The following is a 25,437-nucleotide window of genomic DNA, read 5'->3' as shown; positions in this document are numbered from 1 at the left end:
TTCATGTTTTCTCAGTTTTCATGTTATGTTTGAAGTTTTTATAAACCAAAACAGATAAATTTTCAAACACAAGGCGCTCTGTGAGGCTTTGATGTTTATCTTGTCAAGATATAGCAAGGGTTTTATCATGTTGTGTTTGTTTAGCTCTAAACCGGTTTTACAGTAGGCTGATGCTGGTTCTTTATGCCATCCTGACTGAACACAAGGTCAAATAAAACCAAGTAAACCATAATTTCACTGCATGCAATTGTCCCGTGCAGTGTGGATATGCAAAAATGTCTTGATTTGGGAAAAAGGAAAAAAAAACAACAACAAACATTTCACGTTTAAAATCTGTTTAATGGTTCAGTTGGTATAGGATTTGGAAGCATTAAGTCACAACATGTTCAGCAGCTGTACAAAAATGAACCAACTATTCCAAAAATAAAAAACAAAGGCAACACAGATCAACCAAAAATGTTTTAGACGGGCCAAAACAGTAAAAACACACAGTCCACAGCATGCCAAAAATCTAAACAACTCATGATCAAAAATACCACATTCTCACATTCGTTCATACACAAATTGAACAAGGCTGAAACAACCCTGATAAAATATACAATAAGACACATTTTAAAGAAATATGCATAGACAAATAAAGAATGTTTTAACACAGAGTAAACAAAATCGTATGAGGAGCAGTTGGCGTTTACTTTGCCACAACAATGACATTCAGTAAGGAGTTATTGCCAACCATACATGACACTTTTACGAAATTATTTTTAAAGATACAGCGTCCACAAAAACATACAAATAATGGTAATGGATTTTAATTAACAAGCAGGGAGACATGCTTTGAAACAATTATTTTAAGTTATACAAGTTAACAAACTGCACATTGGTAGCATGTCACTAGGAAATAAAAGGCAAAGTCTATATTTAATAACTGCAGTTGGGTCAAACTTAATAACTTGAAATTGCATGAGTTACAATTACTGCTAGAAGTTGAATCAAACATAAAATCTGTGTGCTTAATGTCAAAATGTATGTCCAAGAATATGAATATCCCATTGATAATAGTGCAAGAGATACAGTACAGCACATATTTGTATGTTTGAACTCAGGTTAAGTTAAAAGGTAGTACTTAAAAACGACGATTTAAATGACTGTAAAAACCACTGCTGATGAACTGCCACTATCTACAAAAGGGAAAAACAATAAATTACAAAAACTCAAAACGTTTTGCGCAATTTTGAGTTTCGTCTTTACAGATATAAAAAAGAATCAATGTTGGCACAATCAATTCAATGTTGTATTCTCTAATCATTTATACAGATGAAAAGAATTCACAAAACACAAAGCGTTTAAATTATAGGGGAGATTTTGTTTCGGTGATTATGTCGGATAGTGTTCACTTCTTGTGCTTCTCAAATGAAAAGCTTTGTTGCACTTGAAATAAAGCAGCAGAAGAATTAGGGGCCTCATTTACAAAACTACAATTGTCGTGAGTCAAATCACATCTTCTGCAAAAACATATTGAATTTGCAGAAGGAACACAATAAATAGAAAAGATCCTTCCTGTAGTGTGGATTTTGTGATAAAATGTGTGATTAATTAATTAGACTAGTAAAACAGGTACATTGGTCAATATTCTTAAAAGACTATAGACCTATTTATTCAAGGTATGTCAAGTAGGAATAACGTGCGGCAACTTCCATTCATAAAATACGAGTTGATGATTTTGATAAGACGATTTTCAAATGTATGCAAACCTCTCTGGGCACAGGTGAGTCTGAGGGAGAGTACTAGTCACTTTATCAATTGGGAAATCAACGAAACTAGGCCACTGTTACCATGGAAACAGTGGTTTATCACAATTAGTACGTGACCCTAAACCCTTTCTACACATTCTAGTTTAAATTAAATATGACTTAATACATTACAAAGTCTTATTTTAATGTTGCCGTTTTAAGGAGCTGTAGAAAGTATTGAATCAGGTGACACCTGATATCCAGCCAAATCAATATGCAAACCAATGTAATCCAGGAGACACACAACAGCAGTGGTAAACCAAAAAAGAAAGGCCAGACATTTACTAGTCAAGTACTCATCCCTTCTCGTGTGCAGTATTTACAAATGAGGCCCCAATATGATAGAAAACAAATTAAGAATAAATGACACAGAAAATAGTTGAAAATCTCTCCCCTGACCTTTTTGATCATTGCTTTAATCTGGCCAATTGTTTCTCCAGTGACCAGTAATTAACACTGTCTCAACACACACAAAAAAAATAAAAAAAAAAAAAAAAACTCGTCCCACCCCACACAAAATTAAAAAACACTAAAAACAGACTTAAACCAGCAGACGCCCATCACCCCACAGTGTCCCGTGTGAGTGCATGTCCTGTACTTGTGTGTCCCGTGTGAGGAGGCCTATGGAGGGGGCTGGGGAGGAGTCTGATCCCACCCTCTTCTGCTCCCCCATGGGCTTCTCCTGGTTCTCTCCTGAGCTCATGGTGTGGTGTTGGTGGAATTTGGTGTGAGTAGACCACTAGGGGGCAGAGTGGGGCAGGGCGCAGTGTGGTGCAGTGCAGCTCATCAAGGAGGGCCTGGGTCACTGCCGGCGATCCTCTGTCTCTGACCGCGAGAACGCCATTACCACATCCTCCGCACCTGGAAACACAAAACACAGGTGAGGTCAGTTCATTCAAAGGATATATCACATTAATATTATATATCTGATCACATTAAATATTAAAACATATATGTGTTGTAAAAGTATTGTTGTTACACCAACTACAAAGCTGTTTTTGCTTAGTAGGCTATAATCATTAGGACTGGGAATCACAGGATCCTACATGATTTGATACGATAAACGATGCATGGCTCATGAGAACATATTATCAGAATATGGTGATATAGTTCATGCAATAATCGATATAATGCACATGATACACTGTGATATATTGCAGTTTTTAAAAACCAAATACATTTTAGCAACAATATTTCTTTGTTAAACCACAACTTATGCAAAGTTAATATGAAATACATCTGTTTTTAAGTGTATTGCATAAACAACGTAAATACGTGCAATACACTAAATAAGTAACAAAATTGTCATGTGGTCACAAAAAAAAAAAAGAATTGTTAAATGATACCAAAAAATACTTGATATACTGATACTACATCTTACACCAATGATGCTGTATCATTCAATTTAGTATCATGATATAATAATATTTAGATATTTTTGCACAATCCTAACCTAATCCAATGGCACAGCTGTCCAGTTGTCAATTTACTCCACAACCAAAAATCGGTTAAAAATTCAAATAGAACACAATTTTTGCCCTTGACTACAGCATAAGTGAAACCTGAGGTTTACAGTCTAGATACGAGTTGATATCAGATGTTTTTATTCTTAATTCTGCCAGTAAAAAAAACAACAAAAGTGTTTGTACGATAACATGTGCTTACATATACAGTGGTTCAGGCTGGCAGCAGTGTGTGCCTATAACAGCGTAGACACAAAATCCCTCTTTTCTCTTTTGCCTGTGACTCATTGTGGATAATCTGATTTCCTCTAATTCTAGGTGTGAACCAAACCTCCCACAACAATTAACATTTGTCCTTTTGCGTGCATATCTGAAAAGCCTCTTGCAGATAAACTAAAACCACCAATGACTAATAAACTTTTGCAACCCTGCTTTAAAGGCTTAAAAATGTGACTCAACAAACTGATTGCAGGTCAGTTTTTGTCTGGTGGAAACTCCTGTCCCTTATGAAACACTAACTTATTTCCATATTTGTAAAATAAATAAAAGCCCCTACAGCTCCACTCAAACAGTGAGAGTTACAGGACTGCATTCACACTATACTTCACACAACTGTAAACCCTATGTCCTGTCAACCATAATATCATCTTTGCACTGTTTTTCCTTGCAATCTCTTCTGTAACTGTGACATACTGTATTTATATTACTATATTTCTATTTTTTGCTTTTCTCATACATATACATTTATATAATTATGCCTAATACCAGTCTCTTATTTAAAATGTATTATTAGCATTTCTATTTTTTTCTCTTTGTTTTCATATCATATTACAATATGTGAGCTACTGTGTCCAAATAATTTCCCTTGTGGATCAATAAATTTGTCTAAGTTTAAAGGGTATAATCTGGGTATCACAATAGGGAGATTCTGGTATTTTGGATTATTTTGGTAGTCATCCAATTCACAATCCAGAGTTTTCCACTTGTCATCCCCCAAAACTAAATTTATCTCAAAGTGCAAAGTGGGCAGAGCTCTCTATGGGGGATCCTCACTCAGCTCGTTAAATCCTGTCTTGTGTGACGGTCGGACAAAAGGCACGGCGCTAAACGGCTGTGAAAATCCAATCTGAGCATGCAGGTGGATTTATGTACAGCCATGTTCAGCCAGCACCTGCCAGCACCTGCCATCAAGAAAAGTGTTGACGGGAGACACCGCAGTGCACTGTGTGACCTGCTGACAACTGCGTTCTGTTTGGAAAAGATTAGGATTCACAGAGCTGCAGAGAACAAGAGCAATCAGGCAAAACATTATAACCAACTACCAACTGTTTAATCATACACAACAATTTGGTATCTGACCATCCATAGGGTTGGGCAATTCAAATCTTAATTGAGATCAAGATTCAGTCATTTCTAATTGTCAATAATCAGCTTGGATTTTTTAAATTGAGAGGTTCAGAGTTCAGTCTTTGGTGGATGTATTGTTTATGTAGTTAATACTGAAATCATAAAACCAAACTGAAAATTGTGATTGACTGTGATTGACAAGAGAAAAAAAGCCGCAGCCTAACCATCACCATTCACACAAGTTTGTTTAGACAGATATTGACCACCACTTTAGACTGGAAGCTAATGCACATGAACATTCACAGACAGTGGCTTCCTCTTTTCTGCATCACTTGAGGAAAAACAAAACTCTGCCCATGCCAGTCCATCTTTGCCATAATCAGGGAATAATTCAGCTCCATAAAATGTGTCTTTATAAAAGAAAAATAGATATAATAACTATACACAGTATATATACATAACATTACAGGGGAAACATTTAAAATATGTTCTTAAATATACCAAATATTGAAAGTTAAATAATAAGTGGGCATTTTATAAAACCATGTATTTTTTTCTATGAATTTTGCCAAGTTGATTAGTACTAACTAATTTGAACAGATCCCATGTATAATCTTTGCCAGAACCCACCAGGAGGCTGCAGAGGCTTTTGTTTAACAAGACTTCATTAGTGTAGAGCCAAATGATTCTGCGGCTTGGGTCCAGGCCCACACTGTGAGGAGCTCTGTACTGCTGCTGCTGTAACACACTCTACTATGGGCTCATTTTGGAACAAGGAAGAGGTCTATTTAATGAAACACTTTACATTGTTCTTATTCACAATCATTTACTATTCTGTTTAATTAAGTGACCATTCAGAAACTAACAAAAAAGCTTGATTCTTAACCTTAAAATCCCACAAAAACTCTTTTTGAAATAAGTTCTAGAAAATGGTTGCTATGAAAGCAATTTTAATAGCAAAAATCAGCTTATTTTAAGGCATCTAATAAGGTGCAAAATAATAATTTACAACACTTTACCAGCTGTAGTTTCTTTCTTTGGACAAATCTGGTTTTGCCCTTATAATACTTATTTTATTGTACTTGTAATAAAATAAATTTGCTCTTGCTCTTCTTTAATAACTTGTTTAATATCTCAGTATCAGACCAGCAAAAATCTCCTACAACGATGACTCACTCCTTTGCATTTTTGTCATGTTCATCTCTAATAAAGAAACCTCTATATAAGCAGAAAGTTTCATCTTTCTCAGCAGTGAAACACATTTGACAAGTCCTTCTCACATAAATATCATTAACACTTCCTCCAAACATCTTCACAGAGACGAGAACCTTTCCTACACCTTCTGCGTGGCTGCTATAAAAAGCCCCCCTCCGCCACAGCCCTCAAGAGCTTGTTACATTTAATTATTATGGAGATATGAAAGTAGGCCAAGAGTTTGAGCTCCTTCTAGTCGAGTATTCAGCACAATGGCAGACCTTCTTGTCTCAAGTCCAAAAACACAGAGTATTGGTTCAGGTTTGGCTTTGTTTATGCAGAGATTAATGAGGGTGGGAGGCTGCTGTAAGTCTTATCATAGCTTACAGCAAAAAAGAAGGGGAGAGAGATTTTCAATTTGAAAATTGAACTTCTCATTCTTAAGTGAGATTACTGGTCTACCAAACGAGGTTATAGTGAGTAATGAGACAAGAGTAAGATAAAACCACTTTGTTGTCCAGATTCCATTACGTGCATGAAATCAGTGCAGTACAAAGGCAGTTATGTAACTTCACACAATGGTGACTGCATAACTTTGCAGCTCAAAGTTGTGGCAGTATTTCTCAAAATTTTAGACTAAGCTAATGCTATTCAAAGTTTTATGGTAATATTTTTTGGGGAAGTTTTGTCACATTTTTTGCTCTAGCTCAATTAGCACAGAAAATATATTACACAATGATTCTACAGTTCAAACAATATAAAAATAAGAAAATTAAACATTTCTACTTTGGGGACAAAATTGTCTAGATTCTACAGCAGTACTTCGGGGGTTGGAGTGTGCAACGCAAGTCACCCAAAAATAAATCTGAAAATACATTAGCACCTAAGGGACCCTAGGGTAACTGTTTGGGCTATATCCGTCTTACTGGGCCACTTTGCCGTGAGCCGTTTTTGGCTCTGCTTTAACCATAAACACATTTAGACAAGCACTAGCTGCTGGGATGGAGATGGTCCCACAAAGCTGTTGCCTAGCTACAGATAAGGCAGCATCAGTGGACAGCAGAGAGTCGACCAATCAGAAAGCAGATTGTGTTATGCTCCCCTCCTCCCCCCGCACTGATCCCTTCAGTGGACATCATGAGAGGGGGCTGCCCCGGACACTGGATTACATAAGAACAACAGTCCTGTTATCACATTTGTTCTCCATAAATACTCTCGAAGGAAGAGAGTCCATCTGCATTGGAAAACATGATTCATATCACACTTACTAACAAGACTATTATAGCACCATAAACATAGCTCAAATGTCTGTACTCAAAAATGTATATTAGTCCGGATGCCAGGCTATTGAGGAAGATGTCCTTTATAGAGCCCTGTACAGTTTTGCATATAACATTGCATATAGGATAACTTGTATGCAATCTTTTAATCCTTTTTGATGAGTTGAAGGGGGAAAAAAAGAAACAGCATAGTATCTAAATGAGGTATGATCAAATCGAATCAGAGGTATAATTATTAATGTCAGTGCTCATAGATATATTTGGGAGAAAAAAATTGCAGATGTATAAATTTAGGCAAAACATTGTCTGTAAACATCAAATAACAATCTGGACAATAGAGTATTATTTAGTTTTGTATTAAAATATCACCTGACCAGCTTTGATTAGACAGCTGTTAATTTGAGAAAAAATGACATTATACATTAAGAAATAAATAACTGAACCGTGGAATTAACAGATGTTGCTGCTGAGATTCACTCAGCACAAACAAACCAGTGAGGGTTTTTCATGTGGTTTCTTGCTTTGCCAAAATAACATTGTGTCTAGCTTTGACAACATGGTCTGTGACGATCGATGTGCTGTGGAGAAGGTAAAGCTAAAATTAGAAATAAAAGCAGAATGTTCCAGAGACAGCTCTTGATGTGCAAGAACTGTTAGATCCACTCAAAAGGAAAGTGTTTGAAGTTAAAAGTCTTCTCCCAAAAATTGCCCCGGGGCCACGGTGCAGAGCAGAGGTGGGCTAGGAGGAGAGGGTGGGCTTAGATATGGAGAGAGGAGAGACAGAGGCGTTAAAGCTTCAGAGAGATTTGGTCTTAAGGTCTGCGCAGGGTCAACCCACAGGAGATGGCCACAGGACCCCTCACTACACAACAGTGGGATAGGGTCTTGATCAGCCAACATCAAAAAACACATGATGGCAACCTGGGCCAAGCAATGCAATAAAATCTCCAGTAAGAAAATCTGCCACCAGAAAACTTGTTGGTTGGGCTTCCGTCACCATCTTATTGCTCTACCTGGAATGTTCCACAGTATAACATTAAATTGTTCTACCTTACATTTATTCAATTACAAATGTAGCTCAAAAATACCAAGAAATACCAAGAAAAACAGGCATTCTGACTGAGCGGGGTCACCTCTACACAGATCTGACCTGGAACTTGGTCTGGTTTGGTTTCCATGAAGATATAAAGGCTTAAACCATACTGTGAAACATGCCAGAGAAAACAAGACAATATTTGATGGACCCTCGACCAGAAAAGTTACACAATACACCTTTAATGTCAATATGTTATTTTAAAATCAAACAACCAGTAGAATTTTTACAATTTTTACAACTCCTGCATAGACATACAGCATTGAGTAAAGTATACATTTTAACTCATCAGACTGAGGTTGTGTTTATGTTTTTGTGCTGTTTTTTTTACAGCAAAAACTGCACAACAACAAACAGTCCACAGTAATAACTCAGTAACAGAATAATTCAAGACACCAAGTAAAGAAGTGTTATATCTGTGTGAATGGTTGTTGTGTCTGTGTTAAGAACAAAGTAAAACAGGAATCGATACTTGGTAAAAGCAGTTAAACAAAAGAGAAGCATCCTGATGTCTCACCGGGCGTTAGTTCAAATGACAGGTCTGAAGAGAAAACACTGGAGCAGACAAAAAGGAACAAGATTGTGTACTGAATGCTTGGGGCAAATGTTATCTGAAACCGGGGTGGCAATTTTTTTCTTAGCGTACTGTACCTGATTTTTATGGTCTGAAAAATGTGAAAAACAGAACTAGGTCATTTTAAAAGGTTAGCAGAGGTAAGTCTCACTTGCCTTATGCATTCAGAGCACCCTAATTATTCAGTGATGACTTTATAAGTGCTATTCACAACTTTCAGAGACCAGGGTGGAGGTTTGCTTTTAATAGTAATGCTAACAACTAGCATGCTAATTAGAAACTTCCTAATTTTCAGACAATAAAACACTTTATAATTAGAAGCAGACAGTACTCAGCTGACTTTAACCTCAAGAGCTGCTTAGACAACGCATATCTGTATTGGGTATTGTCAAAAGTATCGTATTCAAACTAGATATTCATTTGAGTATCTTATTTGAGTATAAATACTAAAAAAAGTCACTTTCAGGGGACAAAAATTAAGCTTTCCTGGATAGCTTTAGAAAGATCTTGAGCTGTATCAGAACAAGTTTAAGACCAGTACTATGATTTAATGTTGAAAATTACATATTATTGTGTGTGTGTATATGTGTGTGTATATACATACACATATAAAAAAAAAAAAGAGTATTTATTATTATTATTAGCCATGTTGTTGTGATTTGCAGCCCAGCCTGCCCCAGGCCTATAAAAGCACCTGCCCCAACGCGCCGCAACAACATCCTATAGCCCACAGAGAGGATGCAGTTTTCCCAGGACGTCAAGATCACCATGGTAACCCACTCTCATCCGCTTTCAACAAGCCATCCTCCCAAGGGGCGTAAACTCCTCATCAAGTTAGACAAGATAACAAGTGCTCCGATTGTTAGCCTTGAGTGGGTACATTGCTGAATAAATGAAATATCAAAAAGAAAATGTTGAATTAAAAAAATTCAAAATAAAATGCAATTCTATTTTTAAGTGATGTGTTGCAGTTTTAATTTCATACATTTTTACAAAGGTTATCATTACCTCTGACAAGACGGATGAAGTATGTGTTATTCTTAAAAAAAACATGAGAAAAGCTACCAACTTCAACCACAAGAGGTCACTAACAAGCAGATGACTAATAAAGCAACCAATTACCATAGTACTAGAACATGTTGACTCCTCTGTATTTGGCATTGTGGGATAGTGCCAACATTGACATTCCAAATTCCACAAGCTAAAACTACATTTGTCTAACATTTGATGGATTCCTGTGTTTTATTATTATTATTATTTATTTATTTTTCCAAATTCTCTTAATTAAGACAAGAGTCAATGAATGCATTTCTCCAGTGCAGGGCTTTTGGGGGTGAATCCCACTTTGCCCTGATTAAAATTTCACAACAAAATATAGATTTGCATGTATGCTAATAAGCCAATTAAAACCATTTGAAATGTAAATCTAGTGACCCTCGACTTGAGCGGCAGCCCCCAAAGTTTCATTTCTCAAAGTAGAGATCCAAAATAATATTTGATAAGAAAGTGAAATCTGTGAGAATAATTTAAGATGGAGCCCAGTTTCTGTCAGTAAAATGCAAATGAATCAAGTGCTAAAATATTCTGGGTGAACTCAGCACAGCACAACTAAAATATATCATTACTACAGAGATCCTCCATTATCTTATCTGGTTCTTACAATGCCTTAAGTGTGTTCTTGTAATGACCTTTGAATGAAAGACTTCCTGAAACAGCCAGGCCATGACCTAATCAATATAACTACCACAAGAGATGCCCTCAGTGTCCTCTGACGACCATCTTTAATTTGCATTAACTGCTTGAAATGCTATAGCAAAATGCACAATGATCTAGTGTTACTGTGAGGCTTGAGCAAAAGGTCTCAAAACTCTTTCTATAATATGACCATATATGAAATAAGGTGCACTGACAGACAAAGAAAAGTACCAGTAAACTGCAGGCTGAATAAATTCACAATTTGCTACCAAAACATCCTAGCTATCTCCTGCCATGCCTTTGGTTTTTTTCCATATACATTTTAAATGAAGCAATTGGTCAACTAATAAAATCGACCACAGTGACCAATTAATTGACTAAACAACTATAGATCCCCAAACGTTGAATTTATCTTCTATTGTATATTAACTTCTTGGGTTCTTTTTAAAGATAATTCTGAAAATGGCTTGCAGTTACATTGCGAAACATAGAAGGTAAATAAATCTCCTGTAATGTCTTTAAAAAGAACCAAAAAAGTTAATAAACTACAGCTTTTGAACATACATCCACAATTTTTCCATGTCACTTACAAAGTTAGCTAAACTTTGATATTGCCATTTGTTTACATTATAACGTTTATGCAAAGCCCAATCCATGTGTATACAGTACGTTCCAAAAAAAATTTAAAATAAGACTAAAAACAGACTTCAAAATACAAATCAAAAGGAAGATTTTTTTTTTTTAGGTCAGAACTAAGGTCAAGACGTGTATGAATTTAAAATACTCTTATCTTGCCTCCAGAAATGATTTTACAACTCAAACTGAAGTTAGAATACAACAGCAGCCTGGAAAAATAAACAGTGTTTTTGTATTCAGCTACTGAGATGGAGCAGACAGGTCAGAGCCGCAGTAATGACCTGGATCAGACTCAAACAAACAGAGTGTGAATGGAAACCGCTGTGTTTGAGAAGAGCAGGGGCACACAGCTTCACAGCAAAAAACAATACTGAGCAAGACTTTGGATTCACAATGGTAAAGTTACATTCAAGAGCAGACAAGGATAAGCTGAAACTGAGCCATGACTGGAGGGTTTGTGCTACCCAATATGCAAATCCACACATTTTAGCCAGGGGGAAAGAAATGTTCGAGCTAAACATGAAAGAGGTTGCATACTTTTGGAATATAGTTTATACTTTTTAATCAAGAGGTCCACTGTCAGTAAAAGCAGGTTTGGACAGAAATCAAACTTGAGGATTAAACTGACCTCTTTAGTGCAGACATCCCAAGCCTGGGTTGAACTTTAGCAATCTTGAACTAAAGCCTCACGCATTAAAAGCAATATGCAACAACACACAGGTATAGGCTATAAATAACAGAAGATTGTAAGTTGCAATTGCCAAGAAGATCTATGCATCTCGGTGAAAGGACAGAATCTAGTGTATATCTGTTGGTCTCTAGTTAAGATAGAAGTAAAGGTTGCAGCTGGAAGAACGTTTGAAATAAAGCCTTGGCAAAAATCAATATGCAAAACAGCACACATTAAGATTGAACACACACACATTGGCACATGAATTGTAATATCTATTGTGCTGGGTTGTTTGCATGTTTTGTTTCAGATGTTGACAAAAGAGAACTATGTCTTGCATAAATTGTTGTGCTTTTATTCTGTGTATTCAAAAGTAGAGTCACTTTGCCTCTCTCATATTTCACCACTCTGGTCCATAGTTTTATGGTGATTCAAATGCAAAACAAGCCTGTATTCTGCACAAGACTATGATAAAAAAAAGTCTGCTTTCATCTTAAGCTGTAAATGGGATCAAACAGTAGCCTGTTCTTTATTTCCCACCTCAGAGCCTCCTCATCGTGCTGAAGCCGTTTCCCATTTCCACGATGCATATTAAGAACGATTAACACCCTGGTCACAGAGCCTAATCACAGTGCTTTGGGAAAGATGCAAGAACACTAATAATTCATGGGAGTGGTGTGGAGGTGGCACGCAGCCAAATGACACTAAATGTGGCATTTTTTGATGTATAATACATTGGCCCAGCACCTTCTCCAGTCAGCATCCATTATTAACAAGGCTCTTCTTCGCAGTATTGACGGCACATGCCCGGAGCTGTAGGCTTACACTGAAGAGCAGAGGGCCCATAGCATTTAAGTGGGAGGTAGTATCTGCTGTAAAACATACTACTAATCAGAACAACTAAAGAAAAGACTATTGTGTTCGACAAAATACTTGGATATAGCAGTGTACTTTGATATTTGAAAATGTCAACTTTTTTTTCCAATCACAATCTGTGTTTATCCATGTCCTATCCTCTTATTTACAGCTATGAGCCAATTAACACAGACAACTATCATTTGTCCAGCTTAAGTCAAACAGTGTACTGACAGAGCAATCCTGGCATGGCCAAGAAAAGAAAGTCATTTAGCTCATTGGCTCCTTGAATCACTGCAGGTGACTATTATTCTATTATGAGTAATGTAAATGTGCATGTGATTGTATACGGTATCAATTATTTCCTATTACAATAATTTGATCTTCTTTCTCTTTTGTGAACTTTTTTGACAGTAACATGCTCTCCATTATGAATTGATTAGTTTAATAAAGCAGATTAAAAAAAAAAAAACTGGAAAAGGGATATGTGATAATTCCACTGGAATTCAATTTTAAAAATCATTTCTCAAATGAGGATCTTGGTGATTAGCCATTGACACGTTCTTTTTAATCTCTTAGCCCAAATTGTATGAATTATTCTGCTTTTGGCAAAACACTGTGATTCAGCTGATTGCTACTTGTAACCAAAATCCTCCAGTTGTAACATTTGTCTAGGAAAAATAAAATTATTTGATTTATCTATCTTTTGAAAATATGTCAAAAGTCAAAGTGCCTAGAAAACATCCCCGACAGTGCAAATCTGACATCTATAATTTCAAACAACTGCGGCTGCCTCTCCTCTGAGTAAGGACACGATCAAGGAGACAGGGGCATCATTGCAGGGCAAGCTGGTGGGCAATTTTCCCAACTCTAAGCCTCCCCAAAGGGCTGAATCTCATTATGGACTCACAGTGAGGGCCAGGACCCAGCAGGAGGACAGCACGCTCCATCTGACAGCACTGTTCAGACTGAGCCTGGGAGAAACTGATAATCCACACACAAAAACATCATCTGAATTCACCACTGCTTTGAGGCAACTGCAGTGGATGCGGGAGGGATTTCTATTCATCTTGTGCCCTCTAGTGGTCTAAACAGGTTACTAAAAACCCTCAGAGTAGACTAGCCAGGAGTTTTTGAGAAAATATTTTTTGAACATCATAGAGAGCAACTAATGATAAAAAAACACTCTTATAAACAATACAATAAGTAATAATTACAGTTATACATTGAGGTTATTAGTTGTGGTGTTAGACTAGCTGCATTCTTTTCATGACATCTTTTAGGAATTTGTCACAATTTGACATTTTGATACTTAAAATTTGAATCAGTACCTTTCAAAAATCCATTTAAATACCATCTAAAGATCCACCTGCCTACAATAGGGACTCATCTGTCTCAAAAGCACTATATTGCCCTCTGGTGGTAAAATGAGCATTATAACATGCAGAGAGCTGTAGATGGTCTATCACACACGCAAGCAAGCACACACACACACACACACACACACAATGAGTCAGTGGTTTTCAGTAGACTGCTGTTAGCTCTATGACTAATGAGGGGATTGAGGGGGTCTTGTTTGTAGTCAGGAGCTACTGGGGTCTGCAGAGGACTAGAGTGTGTGCAGGGACTTTATCTTGTTTTAAATCTGCGAACACTGAAAACTTAAAAGATTGGAGGAGGATCGTAACAAGGAAAAACACCAAGTTCATGAATTTAAGTTTGATTAAAACGTTTTGTATTATTTATTGCCTTTTAAAAAAAATCTTGGTTAATCTTTTATAGAGAAATGAATGAAAACTGTGAAGCTCTACAAGGCTACTGCTGTCGTGATTTTGGGCTATACAAAAATAAATTGAATAGAATATTGGTACACTATTTAATTTTCAATGACCAACTATAAATAATAGGCATTTAAGGTACACATTGCACATTACAAATCATATCTTCCGTATACATGTCTCCACATATTTATCTTCTAATGTTAATCTAAGAAACAGACATCATGCTTCATTTAAATACAGGGCATGTTCAAGGTCAATGTTAAGGTTGTCTAGTGTCTGGAAAATTAAATATTTATGCAATCCAAGTGCTGCTTCATCTGCTTACAGGCCTACATGGAAAATAATTTGTGGTAAAATAATCAAGTTCTTTACCTTGGTCGATGTTGTGCTGCGGTAGTTGACTCATCTGACTGTGGACCACCCCGGCATAGTTTCGGAGGAAAGCCTCTTCATTCGGCGTGAGCTGAAACAAAGATATGAATCACATCAAACAGGACAGAAAAACAGACAGAATCAATACCAGGTTATTAGGGTGGATGAGGTTTTTCAAAGAAGTGTCACATTTCAGGAAACCAACATCAATGTTTAAGTCAATAGTGCGTGAGGGGTTGTGATTTCATTATAGTCAGTAGGTGCTGCATAGTGGATGGCTTATGTATTATGCACCTGACAAGAGTGTAGAGCTCTGAAACAATTCCAATTATTGCATCAAACTGGGGCAGCATAATATCTTGAGATCACTATTGGAGTTGATGCCTAAAATTGCAAAGGCAGCAATTACTAAGATTAAAAACAGAAAGACTCTCAGACTCTTAACTTGCAAAAAAAAAAAAAAAGAAGAAAAAAAAAAGGAGCTTATTTATACTGGAGAAACATTTCAGCAAGTACTGGTAGGCCTTCATCAGGCAAATGGTTTGTTTGCCATTTTAAATAGGTGTGGCTGGAGTAACCCCCATTCACCCAGAATGCACGATGAAAAAAATATACAGTCAATAGGTGGCACATATAGCTGTTCAACATCTAATGAAGACATCATTCTAATTAATGATTTTGATGAGCATTACGCGCGTCCTCTACTACACACCTGGATTCAGGAATACGATATGCAAACTAAAGCAACCTCTATCTTTTTTAAGCAATTCTTAAGATAAACTGATGTCCTCTGTGAAGAACTAAATATTCTGTTTTGTTCTACCCATAGTATAGACCTGTACAAACAATTTATGAAATGTATGGGATTCTTAGATTAGTGTGTATTATTTTAGTCCTCTCTCAAATGTTGATGCTCCTGTACTTTTTTACAATGTGCATTTTGAGCTGAATCCTACTGAATTGCAGACATTACTATTGGATGATATTAATTGTCTTCTTCCTCTCAGATCATAAAAGAAATCACAGTTTTAGAGTCTAAGAGCTTTACGTACATTTGATCCCATTTTCTTGAGCATGAGAAGGACCCGCACTTTCTGTTGGATGTACATGTCTTCAGGAGACTTCCCCGGGGCCTCCTCGCGGTTCATCCCCTCTGCTCCTGTGGCTCTGCAAACACACAATACATCCACTGTTTAAACAACACAACCAAAACAACAACAACACATTTATGATGATGTGATATTATCAGCATGATAAAATAGAATTAATAGCCAAGCCTGATCAGACCAACATCAATCATAAACTGACTACTAAGAATTACCTACTTTCTAATTGACTTTTATGATTTCTGGTTGAAAAGTCTTGTTAGTAAAAAATGTCAACTAAAAAATAAACATGAAATTATGTAAAAGTAATAACTACTAATTTTAACTACTAATACTTACTAATTCTACATTGAATAAATCATAATATTTTATATATATTATAATACTCTGCTGTGAGTGAAACCAGATTTTGTTTAATGAAGGTCCATCAAAATGTACATGTAAACAATTGTGATAAACTGTATAGAATCCATATGGAAAATATCAGCGCAGGTCAGCCACTTCACAGCTTGAACCACTGTCATTAATATTGCATGACTGTTTTCACACTGATCTCGCCGCTGTCTGCACCCTCTCTCTCCCCTCCATCTAACTAATGACCTATTTTCACTGTCAGTCTGCCCCATGCAAAATATAGGAAGAAAAAGTGAAAAGTAGGGAGAGGGGAGGGGGTGCTGGCGATAAAAGGAACAGCCGGAGCTAATGTGGGCGACAGCTACCAAGGCATATACATCAAGGTCTAGTGTTGTCAGTGGCGTTGACGTTCCCTCGATATAAAGACTGACAAGCTGCTAAATGAATGTTGAAATATTTAGAGGAAAACCATAGACAGCCTTTAGAAAACCAATCTTCTAATGAATTAATATCGGGCAGGTTTTATAACATTAGTATGCATGGTGAATTGTCCTCCCTTCAAAAAAATCTTTAGGCAACAGCCGCAATAGTTCTAGCAATTTATTTTGGCCTCTTATCTATACAAAAGCGCGCTAATGCATGTTGACAGGCTGTTTGATGTGGGGTTATATTTAATTGAGGAGCTAGCCCAATGCTCCCCTTACCCCCTCCCTGTCCTGTCCCAAATGCCCAGGGGGAGGGGGGTGAGCCGGGCACAGTGGGCTGGTCATTGGTCCCTGTTCGGTGGCATAAGGAGGTACAGCGGACTCAAGTCTAAGCACCTGGAAAGGCTTCAAACATAACATTCTTTATTTTCACAATATACACTGGATACTAAAATCTGGAAAGCTAGCATGCATTGTTACAACAATAAAAACTGAATATAAGCAAATTGTCTATGTCTATGTTCAGTGTCTGACATTTCAGACAAAGCAGGTGGCTAACACTAACTAAGCAGAAGCCCTTTAATGAAAGTGTTGAAGGTTGGGTACTGAAAGTTTGGGCAATGAGTCTTTTATGAGCTGCATGGAGGAGTCTTACTTCTTCAGCTGAACTGCAGTGGTTTAATTTGAGGAGTCATGGAGCAAAGTGCACCTTCAGGGATGAGGCAGCCCCCACAGCAGACCAGTGCTGTGTGTATTATGTATTAAAGGCTGAATCTGTGGAGGAGGGGGCCGTTTGATCGCATCTACCAGCTTCAGACAAACGAGGAGCGCACAGAGCAAGAGCAGAGACCAAACTCAAAACAAGTGACTGGGATCTGGGAGCACACAGTATAGAGTCAATACAGCATCAGCTAACATCTGCTTTTTACTTAGGCAGATTGAAATATGTTATTTGAAAACTCAAATGCATCCAGCGCTGTATGCAAATATGGCTGCAAGTTTAATCAACATTGCAATTGGAATGGCTGCAATTACAGACTTTAATGTCCAGTCTTCCCTCATCTGTTCTTGTACGTGACTGCAATGTGAAGTGCATCTTGCTTTAAAAATAAATTATTAGTCCAAAATCTGGAAATTTTATTATGGTGACACACACACAGATGCACGCACGCGCATTACTGTAAAAAAAGCAACAGACTTGAACAACACCTATGTAATATGTTCAGTGTTGGGAAGGTTACTTTTAAAATGTATTCCCCTACAGATTACAGATTACACACCCCAAAATGTAGTTTGTAACGTAATCCATTAAATTACTTAAAGTGAGTAACGTAATCTGATTACTTTGGATTACTTGATATTGTCATGTTTTTTAAAATGACATGAATGTAGCAACCACATCCTGAAAATTCTTGCTTGTTGTCTTCAAATTGTCTGAGCCCAAGTCTCCATGAATAAGCAACTGTTTACTGTAGAAAAACAAAGACCACGAGATCTTAATATAAGAGGTTTTGTCTGTTAAAAGACAGTAACAAGATAAGCCTTTCCTTCACCATATTAAAAAATATTATTGAGAAATTATTTTTTATATGAGATCACCTTAAATTATGTCAACCTACTGTTAGGTGTCATGTTGTTTAGACCTGGTTTAGTCCTGGTTTAGTCCTGATTTTTAGACCTGGTTTACTCCTGATTTTAGACCAGGTCTTTAGTTCTGGTTTAATCGTGGTTTAGTCCTAGTTTAAACCTGGTTCAGTCCTGCTTTAGTCCTGGGTTAGTCCTGGTTTAGTCCTGGTTTAGTCCTGGTGTTAGTTCTGGTTTAGAGGGGCACAGGAGGAGGTTTACGCGAGAAAACACGGTCCACACGCGGCGCACGAGACGGCGGTGTCCGCGCTGTAACTACGGAAGGAGACGTGGTCCGCGCGTTCTCAGGTTGATGATGATGATGAAGGTGTTTGTGTGTGTTTGTGTTTGTGTGTGTTTGTGTGCGCGTCCACTCATGTGGCAGGTCACTATAGGACAGTAGTGCAGATATTATGAGTCTATGCAGGTTGTTTTCACCAGTGCCAGTAGCTCCTGTTTCACATTTAAGTTGTAGGCGATTTTATATTTGTTTTTTTTATATATATATATCTCACATCGGGAGAAGAATTTCCAAGACACAAATGCGTTTTTACCAATGCACTGCTGCTTCCATTGTGTGACTGACACCGCCAACTTTAACATGACGTTTACATCGCTCTTACTGTCGCGTTCTGTTTGGGTTTCCGGCAATGAGTGGAATTACCGAAATAAAAAAAATAAATAAATGGGATGTAGCACAAAATGTGAAAACAGGAAAATACCGCCTTGTAATCCACTTATTTCAGCAAAGTAACTATAATCCAATTACCACTCATTGAAACAGTAACTGTAACTGAATACAGTTACTCATAATTTGTACTCTGATTACGTAACGGCGGTACATGTAATCCGTTACTCCCCAACACTGAATATGTTGTTTCATGTGTGTGAATCTTTCATTAATATTCCCTGACATAAGCATCTCCTGATGGTAGAAAAGGCCATAATCCTCACTCCCTTCTGCAGAAATAGGACGAGTGCTTTCATGATGGAGGCATCTCTGATTCTCTGATGTTCACGTTTGAAGTTTGAAAACTGGCCACATTTAGTATCAGCTTTAGACAGCTTAGAGGACATTTTATATGATGTGTCATCACTGTCATTAAATATATTTTCAACTCATGTTCTTCATTTAAAAGAGCAAGTTGTGTGACAAAGACACAAGAATGAAATGCAGAAGATGCATTGTTCTAAAGAGTTTTTTTTCTTTCCCAGCTTTTAAAAAGGAACTTGCTATGCAATGTTTCAATTTCTACATGAAAACAAAATCAGCGCAGTAGCATCAGGTTTACCATTATAGGTTTACTATTATAGAATTACATAATGCTGGAGCAGGCTGCTGTACAAACTTGTCTTTTCCAACAGCATCTATAATTACTACAGGAGTCCAGATGGTATCTTGCTAAAACACTATCCAATTTTCAGTGCCATCCACTCACAATAATCTTCCCTGAATGCTGTACAGACATCGAGCACACATTGGCACACATGCTTGGCTTGTTTACGGACTAATTAGGACTGGCAATACAGGGAAGATTTGGGCCCACTTGTCTATAATAATCCACAATATTATATGCCTTAATTAGGCACCATCAAGCTATCCAGGCTTTGTAAATATATTGCATTTTGCTATAACTTACAGATACATTTTAAAATAAATGTACTAAATGACCTCTGCTTATTCTATTGAGTCATAAAAACTTTAAAAGGCACAAGCAAAAAATTATTTCCTGGACACAGATTTTGTAATTCTTCCTTGGACCATCTGTCTCTGTTGTCTCACTGTCGACTGCAGAGCCAACGATGTCAAAAATACTTAAACAACTGGAGCTTCAGAGGAATATGCAAATGCTTTATTAGGCCGGGTTCAACATAAAAGAGACGCTGGATCTACAGGAGCTGCATTCATTTATGATATTTTGTTATGCAACTCACCAATTAAATATGGCTCTGTCTCTGTGCGTTGGAGAAGATACATGATAAAAAGTAGCCTGCACACTGGGATATAAATATATGCACTATGCTATTCATGTTTTTTGATAAAAGATTAGCAGCACTGTCATAGTAGTTATCTCTCTGAAACCTATGGATATCTCATAATAGCATAACCATTATTCATCAACTTGTCAACTTGAAAGACTGCATAGTCAAATTCTGTTATTTAAATTTTTTGTAAATTTATACAAGAATAAGATATATGATGTATAAAATCAAAATCATAATTTATATCTGAACCGTGAACATGTCTTTTTTATTGTATTATCCTCATAAACATCCCTCTCTCTCTTAAATGATTTGGAAGTCTCTCTGTATGGAGCTTCTCTCTGTGCTGAGCTTGTTAGGTTTGAGGTGGGTTGGCGCAGCATTGGTCCCTGGGGTATAGTCTGTCGCCTCTCACGACTTGTGTCCCAGACCTAATCAAAGGCTTTCTTTAATGCTGATCTAGGACTAAAGCCCCGTCACAGTGCGCTATAGGGCTCCTGTCTGCGGGCCCATATCAAGCTGCTCAAATGGGGCAGTGTGAATAGGAGTGGGCAAAAATCACAGACTTGAATTTTATCGTGATCTTACTCCATCCAGTCTGGAGATTGCTAAATTGTGATTACGTTTTTTATTGTTGAATAGTGGCAATGAAAAACCAGACTGATGTGTGTCAGGTTGTACATATCATTATCAGTCTAAGATTAGTCTTGTTGAAAGCAATCGAAAATATTTCAAGCTGATTGGTTGAAGTATCACAACAACAGAGAAAGCAGAGGAATGACACTTTGCCAAATCTAGGGAAAGCATAGAGTTTCCCATTACAAAGGCCATGTTTTTTGTATTTGTGTGTGTTTTTTGCGTGCTTTTTGGCTTGCTTTTTTTTGTTCTAGTGTGCTGGGTGTTTTGCACTGAGGAAAGCTTATTAATAAAAAGAGGAGCAATACCGTGACATTCCTCTAGACAAATAATAATTACTTGTATAACAGAAATAAAAATAAAATAAATTGTACAGCTTAACTGAATCAAAAATAACATATTATTACATTATATAATTCAAATAGCTTTAGCAAAATATTCCAATAGTCATATTAATCTAGACCTACAGCAACTGCTATGCAAATAATTTATCAAGTTGAAGTTAGAGGCCTCATTCCAAATAAGTGACCAGGCCAGCAGTCTGTGACGGGCTGGTGCCAGGAGTCCAATGCAACAGGATAGGTCCAGAATCTGGCCAAGGGCAGGGCTCAGGAGGGGCACAGAAAACCACCATCAACAAGTCCACTGCACCTGGTTCTGGATTTTTACATCAGATATTCTTCAGTCGAGGCAAACTAGAGTAGGTTTATAAAAGGGATGTCTAGTCATTCGTTATTATTTTTACATATAAAATGTGAGGTCAAAAAAGGTCATAAACCATTGGGCCAAAGCAAATGTGTGAGAAACCCAAGCTCCAGGACTGAAAAGCAGCCAGTGCATCTGCCAACGGCCGGGTCAGGAGCAGCTGGGGGAAACGCCATTAACAAAGATGACTAATGCAACAGGCAACTTAAGAGCACAAGTCAGTCTCATATTATAGGATGTCCTCAATCTAATCACAGGAGTAAGGGGCTCTGAAACTGTGGGCTAAACCATATTTTAGAACTTGCTTGCCCTTGTCCTTCCTTTGTGAAAACTAATGCTGGAAATATGCTGAAATATTGCTATTTGCTGCTAATGTTGAATACAATTTTAGCAGGTTAGTAAAGCCTTTTGAACTGTATTGTGAAGAAAAATATTATCTACAATAGTAAAATAGCGCATATAAATATATAATTCTACCCTCTGCAGCTCAAATGTTACAAAAATTAAGAAAAAGTGAGCCACTACATAGATATACAGATTGAGTATCCAAAAGCATTGTGTATTCTTTATTTATTTATTAATTAACTGTCAATAACATTAGTCGAATGATGCCCGGCAGCAACTATTTGTTAAATCCCCTTTCTCACTCTTCAACCCTATTTTATGACTTTATCTCAAATAAAGCCTGCAGGCAGTTTCCTAAAATTATGTATTTTTTAATCAGACTCTGAAAGTACTTGGTTGGCATGACAATGATTCTTAGGGGGTTAGCTGAGGCCACACCATCAAGAGTGTGTCAAAAGAAGGCCATCTTAACAGTACAATATAATCATGTGCATCATTTCATCATGAACATTCGGTGCTCTTTCTCTTACCAATATATTTGCCTCCTGTGCATTACTGGCAGCCCAGTGATGCCCAGCGTGCTAGCAGCCAAATGGACATCACCAGCAGACTGGCCTCCTGAGGGTCTGGGGGCAGTCCGGGTTCCCGGAGCAGTGGGGGGCACACCAACCTGGATGGGGATTTACCGAATGCCTGCTGCCCTGCTGTCTCTATTGCCCAGACACACATATGGGTTGTGCCTCCAACAAAGGCTACAGTATCTGGGGACAATGGAGATGAAGAGGACTACCACTGATAAGTAGGTCATGTCTTGTTGTCACCACGTGAGGCATGAACTCCAGCTCTCCCCCTTCTCCGGGCGTTTGGGGTGAATTCAGACGTTTTTCGCCAACATACTGGAAGGCTGAGATTAAAGTATCACTCTGTAGCATTTGGACAAAAAAACAATGCTTTGATGGTTGGTAAACCAGGGGTGCGACAATGCTGATATCGGTATCATCTCTGATACTGGACAATCAAAAGTCAATCGAAGATCCCCAATACTGATTCAGCAATGTAGGGTACAAACTAATTTCTACCGGAAATGTAAACTTGAAGCAAAATGCAAAAGACAGCAGTTAACACTAGCTCTAAGCAGTAATTGTGGACAGGACAGACACAATTTAACAACTTTTGGCAATGTATGGTCATGTTATACCTCTAAGGAAAGCTTTCAGATTCAGTCGTTGAGTTTATTTCAATGCAGATCTTTATTTTTGATTTCCCATCCAAAAACAGGTGCTTATTACTATTCAATATTAATAAACCCCTTAGCATTTTCAAACTGTTTTAATGCCTGTTAACCTTTTAAGGAATGGATAATAGAGACTTCTTGAACCTTGAAGGATTGTATAGAGGTCAGCAATAACTTGTCAAGTCCAAGTCCAAGTCCAAGTCTGTGTCCTTGGTTCACATGTCGAGTAATGACTGCCCCTTGGAAACTCCCAACACAGAGTCAAGTCTCAATCATCAGTAATCACATTGGAAGAGGCAGAAGTGACATGGATAACAAGCAATCAGTGTGAAACTCTTTTTTCTGGTGTCGTGCTATGGGACTATGCAATATATTATGATTTACATTTTAAATTTAATTTCACAAAGCCAGTTTTCCAGAAACTAGACTATAGATCACAATTAAGTCTGGACTGTGATCTTGGTGTATAGCTGCTTGCTCCCCAGGGGTCTCTCGTAGGAATTATAACAGAAGCTGAAGTGCCTGCCTTAAGCTGGTCCCCTGGGGCTGTTGCTGCCAGATTTCAAAGGCGCCAGCGTCAAAGCACAGGATAAAATTCAAATTTGAGAATAGTTATATAGTCTTTGTGCATGAGATAACAATGCAATTCAAATGTGTAAGATACTATGTATGAAAGATATAAAATATGTAGTGATATAAAATTACTGAAATCTTATGTTACATATCTGAAGCGCAAACTGGCAGATACCACATCCATGATAATAGGTAATAGTAAATAGGAAACATTTAATTTGATCATGAGGGCAGGTGTGCTTATCAGTATTCTAAGGGCAGTTTTTCTGCTTAAGAGGTGAATGAGACTGACATAGTCAGCACCAAATATATTGCTAAACATTTAACAATTAACTAAATATAACAGTGACATGACAAGAGCCGTGCCAAAGCACAGCCTGAGACCCGTGCGGATTTGCTCACAGCTCCTGCTGCACCTGCCCCTGTGTGTGACGAACTGAGGGGCAGGGGGTCTCTCTCTGATATCTGCAGCTCAGAGAATGTGCAGTGAGAGGTGGGCCTGTCATGTGCTGAAGACCACTGTGGAGCTGCCAGAGGAGTGAGAGCACTTAGCCCTGGGCCAGAGCCCCACACTCAGCTTGTGTCTGCCATCACTGCCCACAGAGGCCACGTGCCAGCTTCACCACCTCACCCTCTCTGCTGTCAGCATCTGACAGAGAAAAGCCAGGCACTATGTAAACCAGCAGAAAGAGCCAAAGATAGACAACTGTTCAGGAGATGTGTCCAAGCACTGCTCAGAAAATAAACTGCCTTACTGAGAAAGAAAGGAGCCACACTTGAATGAATTAAACATGCAGTATCTGATCATAGTAAGTTTAACCTTCAGAGCCTTGACAAATATGTGACATTACAAATCATTTGAATCCTACCAGATTGGTTCTTCTACCTGTGGAGACATGGGTATAACGTTTCATATGACCAGGTTGGCTGTCAACTCTCAGGAAGTTATTGAGCAGAGATTGTTTTGACCATAAGTACAATAAACAACACATTGTCAGTGAACACATCACCATGTTCCACAGAGGGAGCAGAAACAGTGGGGTCTGGGGACACATGTGAAACAAGGTGTCTCATTTGCAGGAGCAGTTCAAGCTGCAGTAAGCAGCAGCAGCTGCTGCTAGCCTCAGCCGTGACTCGAAAACACGACTTAAAGCAAATCAGGCATGAAAAGAACCGGTAGAGAGCGTTTACAGAGGGATCCATATGCCGGCTGTATTTCCACAAACTCACTCGCCTCTGTTCGGTTGTAAAGACTGAGGGTACACCAGTGAAGCTGCTGCTGCTAATAGCAGAGCTAGCTGCTAGCCGCCGAGACAAAGCCTGAATGAAGTTGCTCAGTGAGAAGCGTCCAGGTGCCGCTGCGCTCCAGAAGCGCACACGCACGATTCATTCACGTTTAAAACACATGACAAAGTACACGTTTATTCTACGATAAGCGGCACGTACTTACCCCTCCTGGTCCAGCTTTTCTTTCTTGTGTGCGTGTTTGAATGGTGTGTTGTTGAAGAAGGCGTCCTGTTCCGGGGTCACATCCCTCCAGCGGCAGCGCTACAGCGGACTGAGCCCGAGCCACAGGGAGAGCCTCCTGTGTGCTGTGGCGGAGCGGCCGCTGGGGGCGCCACACACTGCACAACACATTCAGATCCTGCTCTAACAGAGCCTCACACTGAAATAAAGTGCAAATCCTAGACTATATCTATATA

General features: G+C 38.1%; 1 protein-coding gene across 1 annotated transcript; it reads right to left on the bottom strand.

Moving 5' to 3' along the window:
* Positions 1-318: 318 nt before the first annotated feature.
* ctnnbip1 (catenin, beta interacting protein 1) lies at positions 319-25,342 on the bottom strand. Its single transcript, XM_020929994.2, has 4 exons — positions 25,185-25,342; positions 15,803-15,917; positions 14,751-14,841; positions 319-2,651 (listed from the first exon to the last, which is right to left on the bottom strand). The coding sequence occupies exons 2-4, from the start codon at positions 15,896-15,898 to the stop codon at positions 2,593-2,595; spliced, it is 246 nt and encodes an 81-aa protein (XP_020785653.1). The 5' UTR covers positions 15,899-15,917; positions 25,185-25,342; the 3' UTR covers positions 319-2,592.
* Between the last annotated feature and the right edge of the window lie 95 nt (positions 25,343-25,437).

This window comes from Boleophthalmus pectinirostris, unplaced genomic scaffold (genome assembly GCF_026225935.1).
Source record: "Boleophthalmus pectinirostris isolate CB_2022bp ecotype Guang Dong unplaced genomic scaffold, ASM2622593v1 HiC_scaffold_8, whole genome shotgun sequence".
In the NCBI taxonomy this organism is placed as follows: Eukaryota; Metazoa; Chordata; class Actinopteri; order Gobiiformes; family Gobiidae; genus Boleophthalmus; species Boleophthalmus pectinirostris.
This window is presented reverse-complemented; position numbering and strand designations above follow the sequence as displayed.

What these genes read in the sequence shown, in the direction of transcription:
- ctnnbip1 (XM_020929994.2), bottom strand. Translation starts at nt 15,898, where the DNA reads ATGAACCGCGAGGAGGCCCCGGGGAAGTCTCCTGAAGACATGTACATC. An exon ending in TCAAGAAAATGGGATCAAAT is followed by an intron (nt 14,842 to 15,802) that starts GTACGTAAAGCT and finishes TCTTTGTTTCAG; the next exon opens with CTCACGCCGAATGAAGAGGC. An exon ending in GCAGCACAACATCGACCAAG is followed by an intron (nt 2,652 to 14,750) that starts GTAAAGAACTTG and finishes TTGTGTTTCCAG; the next exon opens with GTGCGGAGGATGTGGTAATG.